The 16,218-nt window shown below is 51.4% G+C and overlaps 6 protein-coding genes across 6 annotated transcripts; 1 reads left to right on the top strand and 5 right to left on the bottom strand.

Annotated features, from left to right (window-relative positions):
• Nucleotides 1-2,386: 2,386 nt before the first annotated feature.
• Nucleotides 2,387-5,142, bottom strand: ASPVEDRAFT_42220 (uncharacterized protein). The gene is made up of 3 exons (XM_040812533.1): nucleotides 4,924-5,142; nucleotides 4,315-4,688; nucleotides 2,387-4,243 (listed from the first exon to the last, which is right to left on the bottom strand). Exons 1-3 carry the CDS (start codon nucleotides 4,962-4,964, stop codon nucleotides 2,613-2,615), a joined length of 2,046 nt encoding a protein of 681 aa, XP_040668481.1. The 5' UTR covers nucleotides 4,965-5,142; the 3' UTR covers nucleotides 2,387-2,612.
• Nucleotides 5,143-5,276: 134 nt separating this feature from the next.
• ASPVEDRAFT_42218 (uncharacterized protein) lies at nucleotides 5,277-6,336 on the bottom strand. The gene is made up of 2 exons (XM_040812532.1): nucleotides 5,687-6,336; nucleotides 5,277-5,633 (listed from the first exon to the last, which is right to left on the bottom strand). Exons 1-2 carry the CDS (start codon nucleotides 5,973-5,975, stop codon nucleotides 5,581-5,583), a joined length of 342 nt encoding a protein of 113 aa, XP_040668480.1. The 5' UTR covers nucleotides 5,976-6,336; the 3' UTR covers nucleotides 5,277-5,580.
• A 214-nt stretch (nucleotides 6,337-6,550) lies between these two features.
• Nucleotides 6,551-7,511, top strand: ASPVEDRAFT_132355 (uncharacterized protein; the record flags this gene model as incomplete). The annotated part of the gene is made up of 3 exons (XM_040806909.1): nucleotides 6,551-6,610; nucleotides 6,695-6,810; nucleotides 6,878-7,511. The coding sequence occupies 3 exons, from the start codon at nucleotides 6,551-6,553 to the stop codon at nucleotides 7,509-7,511; spliced, it is 810 nt and encodes a 269-aa protein (XP_040668479.1).
• Nucleotides 7,512-7,631: 120 nt separating this feature from the next.
• ASPVEDRAFT_53337 (glutathione S-transferase family protein) lies at nucleotides 7,632-10,154 on the bottom strand (the record flags this gene model as incomplete). Its single annotated transcript, XM_040814782.1, has 8 exons — nucleotides 7,632-7,645; nucleotides 7,764-8,109; nucleotides 8,161-8,244; nucleotides 8,298-8,475; nucleotides 8,541-8,656; nucleotides 8,888-9,518; nucleotides 9,612-9,793; nucleotides 9,879-10,154. The coding sequence occupies 8 exons, from the start codon at nucleotides 10,152-10,154 to the stop codon at nucleotides 7,632-7,634; spliced, it is 1,827 nt and encodes a 608-aa protein (XP_040668478.1).
• Nucleotides 10,155-10,603: 449 nt separating this feature from the next.
• Nucleotides 10,604-12,421, bottom strand: ASPVEDRAFT_53336 (putative MFS multidrug transporter; the record flags this gene model as incomplete). The annotated part of the gene is made up of 3 exons (XM_040814780.1): nucleotides 10,604-11,507; nucleotides 11,598-11,927; nucleotides 12,240-12,421. 3 exons carry the CDS (start codon nucleotides 12,419-12,421, stop codon nucleotides 10,604-10,606), a joined length of 1,416 nt encoding a protein of 471 aa, XP_040668477.1.
• Nucleotides 12,422-13,452: 1,031 nt separating this feature from the next.
• ASPVEDRAFT_29272 (S8 family peptidase) lies at nucleotides 13,453-14,834 on the bottom strand (the record flags this gene model as incomplete). Its single annotated transcript, XM_040810203.1, has 4 exons — nucleotides 13,453-13,806; nucleotides 13,866-13,954; nucleotides 14,012-14,456; nucleotides 14,511-14,834. 4 exons carry the CDS (start codon nucleotides 14,832-14,834, stop codon nucleotides 13,453-13,455), a joined length of 1,212 nt encoding a protein of 403 aa, XP_040668476.1.
• Nucleotides 14,835-16,218: the final 1,384 nt, after the last annotated feature.

Below are 16,218 nucleotides of genomic sequence, written 5' to 3'. Positions count from 1 at the left end.
TAGCACCGTACTAAGATACTTTACTGCTCAACAGTCGACAAACGAAAAAAAACCTCAAGCCGCAATCGCCAAAACCAAACCAGTAATTGGCCACTGCCCAACCCATCTCGAATACGACCTCACACCAGGAACCAGCCAACGAGCTAATCACCTCTCCCGCTCGCACCAGCCCGTGGATACCCTCATGTCAACCGTTATCCGTTACGGAGGACAGTCCTCCAGCCTCCTCAGTCCTAACCCTCCCTCTCCTGGGGCGACGAGAGGGGCCGCGCGCATACCATGACGTCATCCCGCCGGCCGCCTTCGTGAATCTTCAGCGGTGCTCGGAAAAACACGGAACCACGATGCACCGGTGGGCGAATAGAGAACAGGCTAGACTGCTTTGGGACGGCACTGGGCTTGCTGGTGGGGTATGCGAAAAGCCCTAGATCGGACGGAGTGCCCCTGTGAGACGTCCTCGAGTCCCGGGCCGGCCTTTCATCCACTGGTGGTGACTGGTGACTGTTGTTGTTGGCTGCGTGGCTAAGGGCTGTGCCGCCAGCGTCTGTATCAGGATGGTGGGGCGACTAAGGCGAAGTTGGAACTTGTATCCAGTGTTGTGCATCGGGTGAGGGATATATAATAGAAAAGGGGGCTTTGATGGTTCAGGTACGGTGTAGACTACTCCGTGGTGTTGGATGTGGGTGGAGAGATTTCTGATTAGATGTAATAATAATTGGAATTGTATGGACCGTGGACTTATGGAGTAAGTTGAGCGAGTACGTACTACGATGTTGTCTTGGATTGCATGTGTCCATGGATTGTCAGAGGACAACTAGTAAACTGTAAAGCATGCAGAGTGCAGTGCACTGTTCAGGCCATGAATTAAGTTATGCCTGGCAGGATTTAGATTAACCAGGAACGCCTCTACTTACTCCAACTGTCACCAGTCGGTTAACCACAAGAACGCACCCTCGGCAAAAGCTGAGGACAAGACATAGCTGGTTCAATCACATCTCGCTTTTCTATCCCGGTAGCAGGCAAACCTTCCTTTTCGACCTCGTCTCCCAACTTCCCTGTCGAATTGGCTCCATATCACCGTGGGATATAGTACGTACTACTCGACTTCGTACTATCAAGGACTCGTCGATCATGGAAAGATCGTCGTGGCCCTCTGCGGTTGCAGCCGCAAATGAAATAACAACCAGCACGTCAAGTCCGCCGTAGACTCGCAGTAATGGAACAATAATGTTTTCATGCATGCATATGATGTACTTAGATATGGGTCTGTAGAATGGAGATTGCTCCATAGTGACTGCTACTACCTACACACCGGCTCAGAATCTGGAAAACCATGCATTAGATACAACCCACCCAACTTCAACCTCCTACCCGAGATTCTGATATCATTGTGCATTTGTCTTTCAAGTTAGCGGCATGGCCGCTCGGGTTGGGTAAACTCTTCCGAGTCAATCCTGACCAGTAGCGTGGTGTAAAGTTTGTAAATGCTGAGCACTGACTCTTGGGGAGGGTGTTGGAGAATAATGCACGGACGACGAACTGACGACGGCATACTACATCCATTCATGGTCAGAGATTGCCCAAATACAGGACAAGATTTCTGCTGTGTGATGCTTACAGCCACAGCCCGCTCTCACTCTCACCCTCAGTCTCACCCCCGCCTCCACGAGTGTCCGGGTCGATCATCGCCAGGGTGAGAAATAGGCAGAACACCTTCCAGGATTAGTGACTTGTTAGCCTCAAGCCACAGCCGGGATTAACGATGCGGAACATGGCACCAGCATTTGATTGTGGCTTTTGCGGGGGGTTCGTTTATCACATTCCGGATCATCCCGTTGGCAGTTGGCTGTCACTGTCAGTGCCATGAGGGAGGCCAATTTTCGGTTTGATTAGGTGCAGCTGTTTAGTTTAATGGGAGACCGATATCTGCGAATCAAGTCAAGGAATCTGAAAGAATCTGATTTTCCTGAGCCGGTTTGGTTTGTTGGAGGTGGTGTAAGAAGTTAGTTCGTTGCCATTTCCGCGGGCTAGCAGGGAAGGCCGGAGGGCTATCAGGGAATCCTCCATTCAAACTCCAATTCCCTGGGCTTCAAGGAAAAAACAAGCAGAAATAAAACTTACTAGTGAATAACCTCGTTTTTGAAACCGTCCATCCTTGGCCGTCTGAGCAGCCAGCGCGGCCTCTGGTTTGGCCGTCCCTGCAGATCTTAAGTGCTCTTGTATACCTGGCCGGGATAATGAATTACACCATGTCCAAGATTATCTAGGTAGATAGATGTACTTCCTCAGGTGGGAGATCCGTGCGCTGTCGCTGTCGGGAGCTCGCGTGCGTGTTTGGTGGACTCGGATTATACAGAAATGTGCTACGAAAAGAAAACCAAACAATTCTCGGATCTCAATTAGCGAGTGAATAAAGTCGATAACCTAGCGATTGGTATCATATGAAATAAAGAAATAAGAACCCGACAAAGAAATGATCCCAATGAAACTCCGAAATCATACAGCCGGCGCCGTCCAATCAACCCCTCCTGTGCTCCGTATGTACAAACAAGAACCATGTGCAGCGGTCCACGCAAACATCAAGTAGAGAGATATTTCAAATAAAAAATAGGCTAAGCTCGCCGAACTCGTCTCGGCATCGGTGTCGAACCCGCGTTGACCTTGAGCAGATTCGTTTTCACCGAACGGCCTCCACTCAGCAACGAGGGCACCTCGTCGTTACTGGTGCTGCTCCTGACAGGAGTAGGAACCTTCGACGGCGTCCTGGTCGCAGATGTTTTCGGCGATTTGGGCGTTAGCTTCTTTCGCTTCGCAATGGGGCTTCCAGTGGTGGGTGACAGCGGCGATGAGGTTGCGTCGTGCGAGCCAATTGTGGTGGTGAGTGGTTTGGGTGGTCCCAACCGCCGCACACGTCGGCCCCGAGGCACTGCACTAGGAGATGCAGTAGTGGCTGCAGCTGCATCCTTCTCACCACCAGTCTTAAGCGATGTTTGCGACTGAGAAGTGCGGCTACTGGCTGCCCTTTTTTTCGGTGCGGGCTTTGCCGTCGTGGTCGTTGCTGTCGCGAGTTCGTCGTCACTCGACTCGCCCTCGAACTCCACGAGGCGGTCGTCGTTCCAGGAGACGGCTTTCTTGGGTTTGCTGCTCTTTTTATGGTTATTGTCGTCGGAGCTGTTAGGGCTGGAGTCTGGGGTGTCTCGACCCAAGGTCTGGAGTGTGTATTTCGGTAGCACCGAGTCGCCCTTGTTCTGTTTCGTGTTGCGGCGAGTCACCAACGCCAGCTCCTGCGCTTCCGTCCGCTGAAGGAAGACAAATTCATTTCCCTTTGCGCGACGGAGTGAAAGAGTTGGCCGATGACTGCTTGGGGCCGCTGCTCGCTGGAGCGACCTGACTCGCGTGCTTCGACGGGCAACTGGACTAGCAGAGCCATTCTCGTCTGTACCACCGTCTCTTTCATTCGTTTTGGATGGTGACTTCCGGGGCGACGGCGAGCTTGCGTTTGCATCTAGAGCTTCCAACACACGGCGCTCTGGAGTCGGAATTTCAACGAAAACTTGCTGTTGCGGCCGGGGTGACTCTGGCTCTTGCTTTTGTTCTTGCACCTGCTCCTCTTCTTTCTCTTCGGGATCGGAAGCGATGACTGTTGCTGTTTCGGCTTCTGCGGCCGCTTTCGCTTCGCGTTTCGCTTTGGCTTTAGATAGGAAGCTGTTCAGCAAAGCGGTGTCATCGCCGTCTAGGGAGCTGCGTAGGGCCGATCGAACAAGAGTCGATTCTTGCTCGGCTGTTAATTCTACCGGTACTGCCATGTTATCCTGGTTGTCCGCGCTTGAAGCAATAGTAGCTACATCCGATGCCAGCTGTTTATCGGCTGCAGTCTCTACATCTGGTGCATCATCGGTCGCGGCTGCGCCGTCTGCAGCATCTTGAGAGACAAGGGCACCAACTTCCTCTTGGTCGCTGGCGTTGAGGGATTTTATGTTCACAACCACCCCACGTTCGTGGTTTGGTAGGCGCCCAGGCTCACCAGGTAGCACATCGGGATAGGCTGCCCCGATATCAGAGCGGTCCGGGGTAAGTGTCGGGGATTCGTCGGTTTCCTCAAGTTCCTGCACAGCACTATCGGTGTTTGACGTGGTCCCACCCGGAGCGTCCCCGATCTCGGTCATTTCATCATCCTCCACAGTTCGCGCCCCATCAACAATCATATGTTCGCCCAAGTCGTTCGTAGTTGCAGGAAGTTTGCCTAATGCGGTAGTCAGTGGATCCGTCGCAATACGCGGTAAACACAACAAATTCCAGTAGTTTAGTACATACGTCGTTTCCGCGAGACCTCCGACTCCCATTTGGTTTCAAGAAAAGACCTGCCTCGCGCATTGGATGCTTCGCTGTCCTCATTTTCCACAGATGATTTTCGAGTGGCAAGGCATTGTCGCTTGACACCACGACAGTTTTCAGTGTTTCGCCCCGTGTTGATTTCGAGCAGGAGATCGCTCTCCATCAGAGATCCAGCGTCGGGAGTGATCAACTGCTGCAACGCCTTCATGCTGTTGAAAGACGAACGAAAGCGCTTCCACACCTTACGCGGCTTGGAGCGGGCCAGGAACGAGGTCGAAGGTTTGCGATCCCATATACGGGGAGCGTTGATAGATTTAACCGGCGTAAAATGAATCTGGCTTTCGTCGAGGTGACTGCAGAAGTTGAGACCTTGTCAGCGATGACCTCATAGAGATGCGTTGGCTCGAAAACTAGAAGCACGTCGCATTTTGGACGGTCACGTTCGGAGGGTATGTTTTGGCATGAATAGGAGGAAAAGGGGCGGGCGCTTCTCCCGTGGGCCCTGACGGTGACAGTTTTCCACCATCTGTCCCTGATAATCTCGCGAGAATGCTGGATGAACAAATAAAGAAGAGATTTGACACTCACCATGACTGCAACTGTGGGGGGAGAGAATTGGCCGACTCCATCTTGTGGACGCGCGGAATGCTCGTCGCGTGATGGCGGAAGGACGAAGCAATCAGGGATCCAGGAAAAGATGAGGTTCCGATAAGATATAAAGATTCCTATGTGATAGAGAGAGCAGGATACAGCGTAAGAAGGATGGAAGTGCGGACTCGCAGAGTTCAGTGGCGCGTTGAAGAGTCGAAGTGAATATTTGGAGTTTGGATGTTGTTTGACGGGCGTGGAGACGGTTGGTTGCCGTGCCAACACTAGTGAGAACGTTGTGAAGAGCCTCTGATCTGCCGCTTGAAGAGGATAAAAGCAAGCTGAAAATTTATTGGCTGATTTCTGAGAGCTTATTTGACTGATTCTGGGGTAGATTTAATTTACATGCCTCGTGCTGTCGTGCCTTGTCTTGGTCCTTGTCATCAGGCAGCCACAACTTAGCTGGACTCACCTCAGAGACTTGAAACAAGCTACGATAAAGGAAAGGCTGTTCACCTGTTCATAATTAATTCATCAGAAGCTATAATGCCAGTAAATGGTCGTATCTCATAAACAATCAGGTATCGACCACGGTGCGTATCTCAAAGCAGAGAAACGACAGAGTAGAACACCAAACGCCATACGATGCATCGCAGTCTAAACCAACTTCTCGTTCATATCGCTCTCATCAAAGGGGTCTCCAAACTCATCTACACCATATAATTAGCAAGGAGCAAGAAGAAAGGCGTCGAAGGGAGCTAACCGAGATTGAAGTCCAGATCAATCACATACTCCATCGCTCTTTGATACTCCTCCTCCGCCCGTCTATTCATCCAAGACGCCCCCGGCTGCTGTGTTGAATCTGCCGACCCTCCATCAGCACCAGGAAAATCATTCGCCATGCCGCTGGTCGCCTGGGTTTGGGAACCTGGCGGTGAGAGTTCTGAAGCGCCTGCAAACTGCGCATTGGCGGTTTGGGTGTGATGAGTCGGCGTGCGGGAGCCGGCGTCGACGTCGGAGAGGGAACGGTTTGATTCGGGCGAGGACGCCATTTGAGAGTCACCGTCTGGGTCTGTAAGCCATGTTAGCTGGGCAAGTCTTGGACTTCTGGCTTGGTTCTGGATGTCGGGTATGAGGGGTGGTGTCAAATGCGGGGGACGATCGGCGGGAGGTTATGTATGCAATCGGGGTGCAAACCTGTGGCCATGATAACTATTGAGTACCAGAAGTGGGGGTATGAATGAGAGACAGTGCGCAGTATAAACGGACGTCAAGGCGTGCGGATTCAAGCTGTTGGTGACGATGGAGACGGGGGTGTTGACAGGTAACTTGCTGTTGGAGGATGTTGGTCTTAACTAAGCAGCCTCAGATTCTCCGCCAAACTCGGCGTCTCGCAGTTCGGATGGATTCTCCTTACTTTTGCTTCTCTGTCCAGAGACACCACTCACTACAACTTGTGATTATTGAAGAGCGCCTGGACTTTGGAGTCCTCATTTTTAGCCTATATATCACCCCTGCCCTTCCAATTTTGTGGCTTTCTCTCCACCATCACATTCGTTTATACATCCCGTCTGACGATTTTTCTGCCCTACCGACCCCGAGTTGTTTTTTCTTTTTACACTTCGCGATGAGCGCAAAACTATCAATGGCCGATGCTTGGGAAGAAGATTGGGAGTCGCAAGCTGATGTTAGTTTTACTCGTCCTGCTACAAGTCCCCATTCGCCATTTTCTTGCGACCTGTGCATCTAACCTGTGTGATTTTCCCCTCAGAAACTGGACGGCGTACCCACCCCGCCGCAGCCCGAAAAGAAAGTATCGTCCAAGGTGACCAAGGCCCAACGCCGGGCCCAGCAGATGGAATTTAATAAAAAGCTATGGGAAGAAGCGTACGTTTTACACCTGGGCGATGCGATACTATTCTCAATCTAACAATTCCCTTTTTTGAAAATCCAGTGAATCCCCGGAAACATTCCACTTCTACGAAGCCTCTTCCGATGTGCCGCTAAAGCAAGAGTTCAAACCGGCTGTCACCGTCCTTAGTCGCAACCCGCATATTGCGACGCGACAATCCTCTTCGGCTGCGGGGGCTACCGCTGCAGGTATTGGGCGCTTGGATTTGAATGCCGACGACTCGGACGAGGAAAAGCCGCCGGAGCCGACACCCGAGGAGCGCCAGGCGATGGCCTTGAAGAACCGGGAGCAAAAACAACGCAAGTACGAAGAAGTGCGCGAAAGGCTCTTTGGTACGCCATCCGCACCAACTTCCGGGGCATCTTCACCTCGAAGCGCAACCCCTCCGAAAGCCGAAGGCCGAGGGAAGGGCAGAGCCAGAGGAAATGGGAGAGACAATAATAATCGAGGGAGAGACCAGTCTGCCGCTTCAGGGAAGCCAAAGCAACTCTACGATCCGGATTCTCCAACGTCTAGACCCAACTCGTCTTATGGCCGAAAAGATTGGCAACAGAGTGGTGAAAGGAGCCAAATTGACCAGCCGCAGTCCCCTCGACAGCCAATCCGCAACCCTCGAGGTCCGGACAGTAGTGGAAGGGGCGGATTCAGAGCACACAGAGGAGCGAAAACAAGCTAGACTACGCCCAAAGCATTGTGATATACACGGTGCGCATTGATTTACAGTCTCAATCGCTACCCCAGTCGCCGAGTGGTATTATTTGCAGGTTCGACTAAGATGAACGAACAGGAGGTAGTACTACGGATACATGACTTGGGCCTCACGGCAGGCCTCTTCCAGAATTGATCGCATTCGCAAGCTGGGAAGTATTGGGACGGTTCTCTGGTCGAGCGTCAGTTTTGATCAATCGGCATGATAAGATATACCTACCGGCATAGCGCTCATAGCTATCGAGATATAGGTCAGGCATGCTCGTCGTCGCCTTGATCGCTTCATTGGCTTCGATGGCGTCTACCCAAGCTCCCCAACGGCTGCCGGGCTCGGGGTCCGGCCAGCCACGGTACGGCTTCAAAACGCGGTTCAGCCGAACTACCCAGGGGGCAATTTGTATGTCTACAAATGAGATATTCGGCCCGAGGAAGAACGGTCCTTCAGGGTCCGCGGCATTAATCAGCGTGTTAAACGAGTCGTGGAGTTCTTGCGCATTCTGAATCTGCTTCTGCTGATCCTGCTCTTGAAGAACGCGGTAGAAACTGGGCACGATATGACGGTTCACCTGTGTTGGTTAGATACATGTCGATCAGACTTCGGTAGTTGGGATACTTACAAAATCTGTCCACAACCGACAGTGAGCTCTCGACTTCGCGTCACCAGGAGGAAGGAGAGGAGGATCGAAGTTCAGATCCTCGAGCTACCCGCTAGTGTTAGTCTGGCTTGACAGGACAAGGGAAAGAAGACAATTACATATTCAAGCAAGACAGAGCTTTCATATGAGCCCCAATCGCCATGTCGCAAAGCTGGAACTAGTCCTCTTGGATTCACCTCGAGCAAAGATTGCGGTTTTTGATACGGGTCGATTTCGATATACTGATAAGGAATACCCTTCAGCTCCAAGGCTATCCAGACGCGCTGCACAAATGGGCTAAAAAAATAAACTGAATTAGACAAGGGCTATTCTATAAATTCGGGGTACGGTCTGAAACCCACCAAAAGCAGCTTCCGTACAACTTCAGTTCAGACTCCTTGGAGTGGTTTGCTACCGTTTCCGCGGCTAAGCCGGTGGCTTCGGTGTGGTAGCTTTTTGGGGCGGACATTGTTCTAGTCTTTTCGCGCTCTATTAGAATAAAATATGAGATAGACCCGATGATGAGAAACGACGAAGTGCAAGAAATAAACAGTTGAGAGGAGATGAAGCTCTGCAAAAAGCGGGGGAGGAAGGGGTGAAGGTCATTGTGTGACGTAACCCGTGGGGAGGAAAACATTATAAAGGCAATCTAGTCCGCAAGCTCTCTCCACCGGACGTGCACTAATAGAAACAATAGAGATCAACTTACAGGGGCTAATGATTTCTTCCTCTCCCTCGCCTCCTTCAGAATATACCGCTGGACGCTGTTCTTCTTTACTCGATCGCTCTCCTCCAGAGTATGCCGGTGCCCACCACCAACCCCATCGTTCTTCCCATTCGCCCCATTCCCATTCACACGCTGAATCGTGAAGAACCGTTGTCCATCAGCACCAGGGTGGCCCTCCGGTAGCGGCGGATTCGGAGTGAGTACCCCGAAAGGCTGGCTTTCTCTCGTCCCAGCTACAGAACCAGAAGGGAACTGAAGCAGCGCATTCACACCTGGCAATGATGACTCGGCCGACGAAAGCGATGTGTCCATACCATTGACACCTGGCGAAAAGGATAGGGAGAGTTGTTGGTGTTCTGACTCGGCGCCAGACATTGCGCCTGCCGCGTATCCCGGGAAATACTCGGTGATTTTGATCTTGACGTCGCAGAGGTCTCGTTGCCGGGCTGTGCGCTTGCGCTTCTTCTTGTTTGGGTCGTCGGATTTCGGGGTGCCCGGCGGTCGACCCTTTAGGCGGCAGTCCCAGTAGTGGGAGACGAGAGGCTTGCGCTTGTATTGCTGTGTAGAGCGGTGCGAGTAGATGTTGTCGACGTGCGGGAAGTAGGTTCTGAACCTGGATGAGAACGGGTGTCAACTCGTAGCCATTGTAGCCCAACATAGCTGGTATAGAGATTCAGAATCGCGGAACAAGGAGAGAAAGCCATACTCTTCTTCACTCATTACAATCATATCGTCTATATGGAATAGGCGTTCGCGCCAAGCTTCCAGATCTGGCGGGTCGATAACGGATGCGACATCTCGTAGATATCCATTTCCCTTGGAGGAGAAGATAGACTCGTTCGGATTATTCGATTGGGAGTGTTCGGTGCGGAGGGAGGGAGATTCATTCTGTGCCTGATTTGCTCTTCGTAAGCTACCACCGCAAATAATTGTAGAGCTAATTAGGCAGTGCATTCAAAATCCTTTCACTTACAATTAATGTACTGTAAGGGTCCTCCTGGCGAAGCGATTGCGCGTCTGGGTGGTGCTGGTGCTGATGGAGGCTATAGTGGTCGAATTCAGCCACAGCAGACTGCAAAGGCTGTAGAGATCGAGCGTCTACATCGACATCGAGATGGTGTTGATCGTCTTCATCTTCGTGCTGTTGCTTCACGGCTGCTGCCAGGTTCGACGCGTTTTCGGCGACCGAGGAGAGCAACGGTTGTAAAGGACGAAGAGAGTCCGAGGAGCGCAGTCCTAAATCGTCCATTGCAAGGAAATTAAACGCGAGCTTTGGCTTTGTCCGGGGCTCCAGTAGCTTGGACCGTAAGCTCCTTGAGAGACCGGACGCTGCTTTTAAGGTGAAGCTTAGGTGGGGGTTTGAAGCGGCGTGACGGCTTATTAAGGAAAGGGTCCTGTAGCGCCTTGTTCAAGATCGACAATGATGGCCTAGCAAGTGAATAGCTAGTGATATGGAGTGTTTTCTCCTAGGTCTATGTCTTTGGAAGTCATTTATCGAGATAAAATAAGAAAAGCGAGAACCCGTCATGTTTCCAGGTCGCCTGCAGCTCCTGTACGACATACAACGCACGAACTCCAAATGACCCAAAACAATTGCTTTGTTGGAAGAACATCCCCCCAAAAGAAAAGAAAAAGAAGATTTAAAAGCAAAAGCAGAGTCCCTCTCCATTGGAAACCTGCCCTATTGATAGTCGGAATCTAATATCCGTCTTCGTCGACACTATGCTCATGGTACATGTCCAAGCTGTATTTGGCGAACTTGCTCCGCGCACGGATTGTTTCTCCAAAACGTGAAAACAACGGGGGTACCAGGCAGAATAACGTGGCCACCGTAGCCAGAAGTGAGACAGCTACATTGGCCCCAAGGTTACTGAACATGGGGCTCGATATGAGAGGCAGAATGGCTGAAAGGAGCGCCCGGATGAAGCTAAGAGCTGCCAATCCGCTGGCGGCATAGCTGAGATAGCTGTCCGTAAGATATCCACCCAGCACATAATCGATCTCATTCAAAGCAAACCCAATGAGTACTAGTGCTAATACTGATATTATCCAGTGCAAATTCTGGACCGCCGGAGGTATTGTCCAGGCAAAGACCCAAAGGGCCGCAGTGAGAACACCGGATCCTATCCAGAAACCGGCGAGCTTGTGCTCCGGCAGGAGAACATGGCCGTGTTTTCGGCGCCGCTCGATGATATACATGTCCAAATATCGTGTTAACAACCCTAGACTTAGACCGACACCGATGGCGATGAATGGGAGACATGCTTGTTTTGAGGTGAACCCGGCGCTTTTGTATATTGGGGGTAGAGCTTGGGTGAAGAGGTAGACCAGGGCAATTGCTACAGCACTCATAACCGAGACAGTGAAGACGATGAGTTCCGTGAAGAAGAGTCGAATCGGGCGGCCTAGTGCTACGCGCACGAATGTCTGAAAGTTAGGTGCGCTATCTGGATTCAGACTCGCAAGGTAGTTAAGGTTGGCTATTTTCCGAACTTTTGCCACTTCTCGTTCTAGTAAAAGGGAGGGTCGGGATTCACGAATCCCCAGCAAAAGAAGTGACACTATTCCGGTGACAATGGCCGCAATGTAGAAGAGCCACCTCCTGGATGTCTCAAATCAGCTAAAGGACACAAGAATCGTGGATGGGCTAAAACTATTGGGTTGGGGTAGTTTTTGCACTGGCCTGACATACCAACTGAGATCAGCAGTTGTGAAGGTACCCATTATGGGCCCGACGACAAGGCCAAGATTGGCCACCAAAGCCCAAATCCATATCATCCAAACGCGGTCTCGAGAATTGAACATATCCTCGATGCTACCCACGACTATGGTGCTGGGGATTGCGGAGAGGAACCCACTGAGGAGTCGACCGAAGATAACGCCTTTGATTGACGGGACGGCGGCAATGATAATGCAGGCAATACTGTACGTTGCCGAGCTAGCTATATACAGCTTCTTTCGTCCAAAACATTCTGAATATGGTGGTAGAACGATCCCGCCAATGGCCTGACCTAGCAAATACCTGCAGAGCTAATTTAGCACATAGCCCCTCTCGTCAACCGCATCCGCCGGGATCAAGATAGGCTGAACGTACAGTGAAACGAAAAGAAATATAGACAAACCCTCGGATAAATCGAACTCCTGCGCTGCATAATTAGCAGCACTTGACTGATGTGGTCAGCAAGTCTGACAAGTGTGGGGGATTGGCAGAAGCAAGAGCCAAGGGGAAATGACATACACCAGCAGTGCTGACAGCCGTACTTCACATCCATAATGGAGCCGTTAGCTTATTGAACCAGCATCAAATAAAAACAAGCCGGAGGCAGATACGTACGTGAAGAACTCGAGGAAGATCAAGAGCGAGATATCGTATATCTTTCGAGAAATGGGCCAGTTGCGAGGATGCCTCGGGTTTCCAGCAGCCCATTGGATGTGATATCCGTCGGCAGCAATCCTGAGCCCGTACTGGGCTAGAGTCTGTCGTAGGACATCCTTGTCGGTCTCTGGATTAGACATTTCATGTATCTATATTCTCCCACGGTGCCAGGAATTCGGAGGTGGGCCGCGTTGCTTTATAGGCGGCCGTGGCCTCAAATCCAGGGTAAGGGGGGAGGAAGTGTATAGGTATGCATTGTCTCCACAGCAGGTTCCCCATAGTTCCTAAAAGTACTCCAGCAAAGTTAGCATCCGCAAGACAAGGGGTTGCAGGAAGAGTGCAAGAAAGATAATCGAATAATGAATCAACGCAAGGGATGCGATGTGATGCATCATGCATCTGCTGATTTTGTGTAGCACCCGAAGCCTTTGTGTAAACCCCAGCTCGTCAATCAATGGCATTGGCTTCCAGTGAGAATTCTGGATGGGCCCTTTTGGGTTCTTGCATTCCTGTTGATGAAACCCAGCGGGACATTCGCAGAGCTGGCTCACAGGACCCACGAATGCTTGTTGTCAGTCAATGCAGGGAGCTTGATAACTGGAAAGAAGATGAGTGGAAGAAAATCCCCGTGATATACGAGAGGGTAACAGTGGGCCATGAAACGTTGCCGCGGACGGCTAGACGTCTGTTTTGAAAGGACGGGTATCACGGACCAAAACAAAACTATAACTCTCCGAATGAGACGCAAAGGGTCCATTAGGGGAAGAGGAGAAATGCAGTGACCAGGGTGGTGAGAAGGGATGGGCGAGTGGGCGCTGCTTCCAAGGATGATGACAGGGTTGTCGTCACGGGCCCAGCTAGTACGTAGCTTCAGCGAACATTCTTCACGGGCACCAGGTCAGGGAAGAACATCATGTTAGCCCGACAGGCCCGAGGATACCCAGGACTGAGGAATGGACGCAGATCAAATTTACTTTCTTCAGGATTTTCGTGCTTGATCGTCCGCAGATCTACGGAATATGGACCATGTATTGGCAATAAAAATATGTGCATTCGTAACGACTTATTAAGCCGTCAGGATCCATGCTATTCTGAGTTGCATTTATATCATGATAGTTCCCATTGGCTTCACCAGTACTAGGGGACTTGTTTGCACTCAAGTTCGAGCTGTTTATTCAGCGCCGTTGTAGGCAAGCGCATTGGGGCTGCCAGACACGTCTGAGAGAACATCCTGGGTAGCCAGCTCCTTGATTCGGGCAGTCACATCGCCGGGAGAGGAGAGCCCCTCGAGAGCGATCAGGTAGAGCGACAATCCAACAATATGGGGAGTGGCCATAGATGTGCCAGAAATGGTGTTAGTGGCATCACTTCCGCCAATCCAGGCCGAGAGGATGTCTTCACCAGGGCCAAAGATGTCGACCACATCACCATAGTTGGAGAACGATGCGCGCGCATTGCTTTCTGTGCTAGCCGCAACAGTAAGAGCGTTAGGTGCAGAAGCGGGGCTGGTGTCCGATGCATCAACCTGAGGTTGCATGCTTGTTAGACATCCGTTTTTGAGTAGATAATATAGAATAGACTCACGTTCTCGTTGCCGGCTGCTACAACGGAAAGAACTCCCTCATCAAAAGCGCTTTCGACTGCGTTGTTGAAGGCATAAGAGTATCCACCACCTACAATGTCCAGTCAGCAATGTTTACTCCCTCGGAAAGTCAGTAGCGAATACTTACCCAAGCTCAGGTTGATTGCCGACTTGGCGGCGCGGTTCTTGCTTACGATGTCGTTAGCAGCCCAGTTGTAGCCATCGAGGATGATGGAGGTGCTGCTAGATTCGCCCTCGAAGACCTTGACAGAGAGAAGATTGGCCTTCTTAGAAATACCGTAGGTTTTGCCGCCGATAGTGCCAGCAACATGGGTACCGTGACCGACGCTGTCAACGTGCTCGCCACCAGCAGCGTTGTAGGCAAGACTGGCGCGTCCGTCAAATTCCTCGTGATCAACGTTGATGCCGGTGTCCACCACGTATGCGTAAGTGTCAGCTCCCGCGCTTGTGTCGTAGATATAGTCGGTGCTCGCATCTCCTTTGTGAGAGATGGCTCCAAGACCCCAGGGAGCGTCGCTCTGAGTGGTCAGGGCATCAATGTACCAGACTTGGTCCTCCTCCACGTGAGCCACCTGGCGGATTGTCAACAATTATAGCTCAACTGGGGATTCAAGACGGGCACAAACATCCTTGTTGTTTCGAATTTCCTCGATGGTGGCATCATCAAAGGAACCGACGTACGCCGCGAATTTGTGGATCTTGAAGTTCTTCTCAATACCGGAGTACAAATCACGGTCAGTCAGATCACGGCGCTCTAAGTTGCGCTTGTGGACATTCGAGGCCCAAGTTGTGTGAGCGTCGATCTGCTCGGCCTGCAGGCCAGATTTGAACGTCACGATGTACTTTCCGGGGACCTTTTCTGTCGGCCGGCGAGCTTGAAGAATAGGAGCGCCAAAGACGGCAGGAAGAAGGGTTCCAAGAAGGAGGATCGTGCGCTTGAATGAATACATGATGGGAATCCTGAAGAAATTTCGAGAAACAGAGTCTGGAAGAGATCGTTCAGGGAGAGAGAGGGTTTGCTTTGCTGCTTGCGAGGGAAAGAGCGAAGGGCACACGCTCTCTTCTTATACCTTTTGTGAGCACTCCAATATATCTCGGTCTGCGTCATTAATCCCCTCCATCGCGAATGGACAAGGATTCATGAACAGTTGAAACTCACAGGGTAACATTGCATCTCCAGACGACTGCACTACTGTGCTCCATCGGAGACATCGTTATCAGTATCATGAATACCAGTGTGAGTGCTAGCACGCAAATGAGCATGGTGATCACCCCAGAGTCCACTTGTCTCCGGGATGCTTCTAAAGCTAGATGGTCACCAGGCAAGGCCGAGCCGCTGTATGGCTATCACGATGGAATTGACCAAACTGTTGACAGTATGTCCCCTCACATGCGTTTGGGCGATTCACCCCTGGTGCCGCTTGTCCTTCCCTGCATCCCCATCAGGAAGGTAGCACACAGGCGTTCTGCAGCCTGAGCTAGTGTCGTGCGAAAGAGCCCTGACTGAGTGGGAAGGGCCCATGATTCGTCCTGAAGCTCCATTGTGACTCTTTAAATGCTTGGCAAATTCGCGCGCGATGCGCTGACGCCCACATTTTGTCCGTCAGGGGCGGTACTAGACCCTAGACCACAACGGGTAGCCGGGATCTTTCTAGAACAGATAGTATGACCGGAGCCTTTCTCGCCGTCGAGTCGTAGCCCCAGGAAAAATGGTGCCGATCACTTTGATAGCGTTAAAGCTAAAGCAGCAGACCCTAACAGTGAGACTCTTGAGTCCTTGGCGATGGGGCGGGACTGTACATGGGTTGGATGCTTGTGATAAGTCCTCCTGAGCCGCTGTGACTGAATGAGGGCTCTGGTACGACGCAGGTCTCGCATGTGCCTGGAAAACATCTCCAGATACCCCTGAGTAGAGGGGGGAAAATAAAATAAAAATAAAATAAAATACGTTCTTAAGCCAGTGGCAGGGCACTCGCTCTTCTCAAAGCCAGAGCATGACTCTTATCGTTGACTTGGATTGGCGGTATCGCCCCTTCCCAGGGAAGAAGTGCGAGACGCATCGTGACTGGTCGTGTGGCCGATGAGCAGGGGTCGGGATAGCGCCCGTCCTTTGCACACCAAGAACAACCAACATATAACGATATCCAGCCGAGGAGGGGAAGAAACCAATCACACTGACCAAGAGCCTGACGGGGATGGCGTTGGCCTTCCTGGGCTTCAAAGCCAAGTGATATCGATCTCTTGTACTGCAACCTTGTATCCACCACGGGGAACTCCGGCGAGGATTAAAGCTTGGCGTCTATTGCAATAAACAACGGAGGGCGACTTGATATG

This window comes from Aspergillus versicolor, assembly GCF_001890125.1.
Source record: "Aspergillus versicolor CBS 583.65 unplaced genomic scaffold ASPVEscaffold_5, whole genome shotgun sequence".
Lineage (NCBI taxonomy): Eukaryota > Fungi > Ascomycota > Eurotiomycetes > Eurotiales > Aspergillaceae > Aspergillus > Aspergillus versicolor.
The sequence above is the reverse complement of the archived record's forward strand: the minus strand, read 5'-3'. Positions and strand labels throughout refer to the sequence as shown.

What these genes read in the sequence shown, in the direction of transcription:
- ASPVEDRAFT_42218 (XM_040812532.1), bottom strand. Translation starts at nt 5,975, where the DNA reads ATGGCGTCCTCGCCCGAATCAAACCGTTCCCTCTCCGACGTCGACGCC. An exon ending in TGATCTGGACTTCAATCTCG is followed by an intron (nt 5,634 to 5,686) that starts GTTAGCTCCCTT and finishes TATATGGTGTAG; the next exon opens with ATGAGTTTGGAGACCCCTTT.
- ASPVEDRAFT_42220 (XM_040812533.1), bottom strand. Translation starts at nt 4,964, where the DNA reads ATGGAGTCGGCCAATTCTCTCCCCCCACAGTTGCAGTCATG. An exon ending in CCCCCACAGTTGCAGTCATG is followed by an intron (nt 4,689 to 4,923) that starts GTGAGTGTCAAA and finishes CAACTTCTGCAG; the next exon opens with TCACCTCGACGAAAGCCAGA. An exon ending in GGAGGTCTCGCGGAAACGAC is followed by an intron (nt 4,244 to 4,314) that starts GTATGTACTAAA and finishes CTACCGCATTAG; the next exon opens with GCAAACTTCCTGCAACTACG.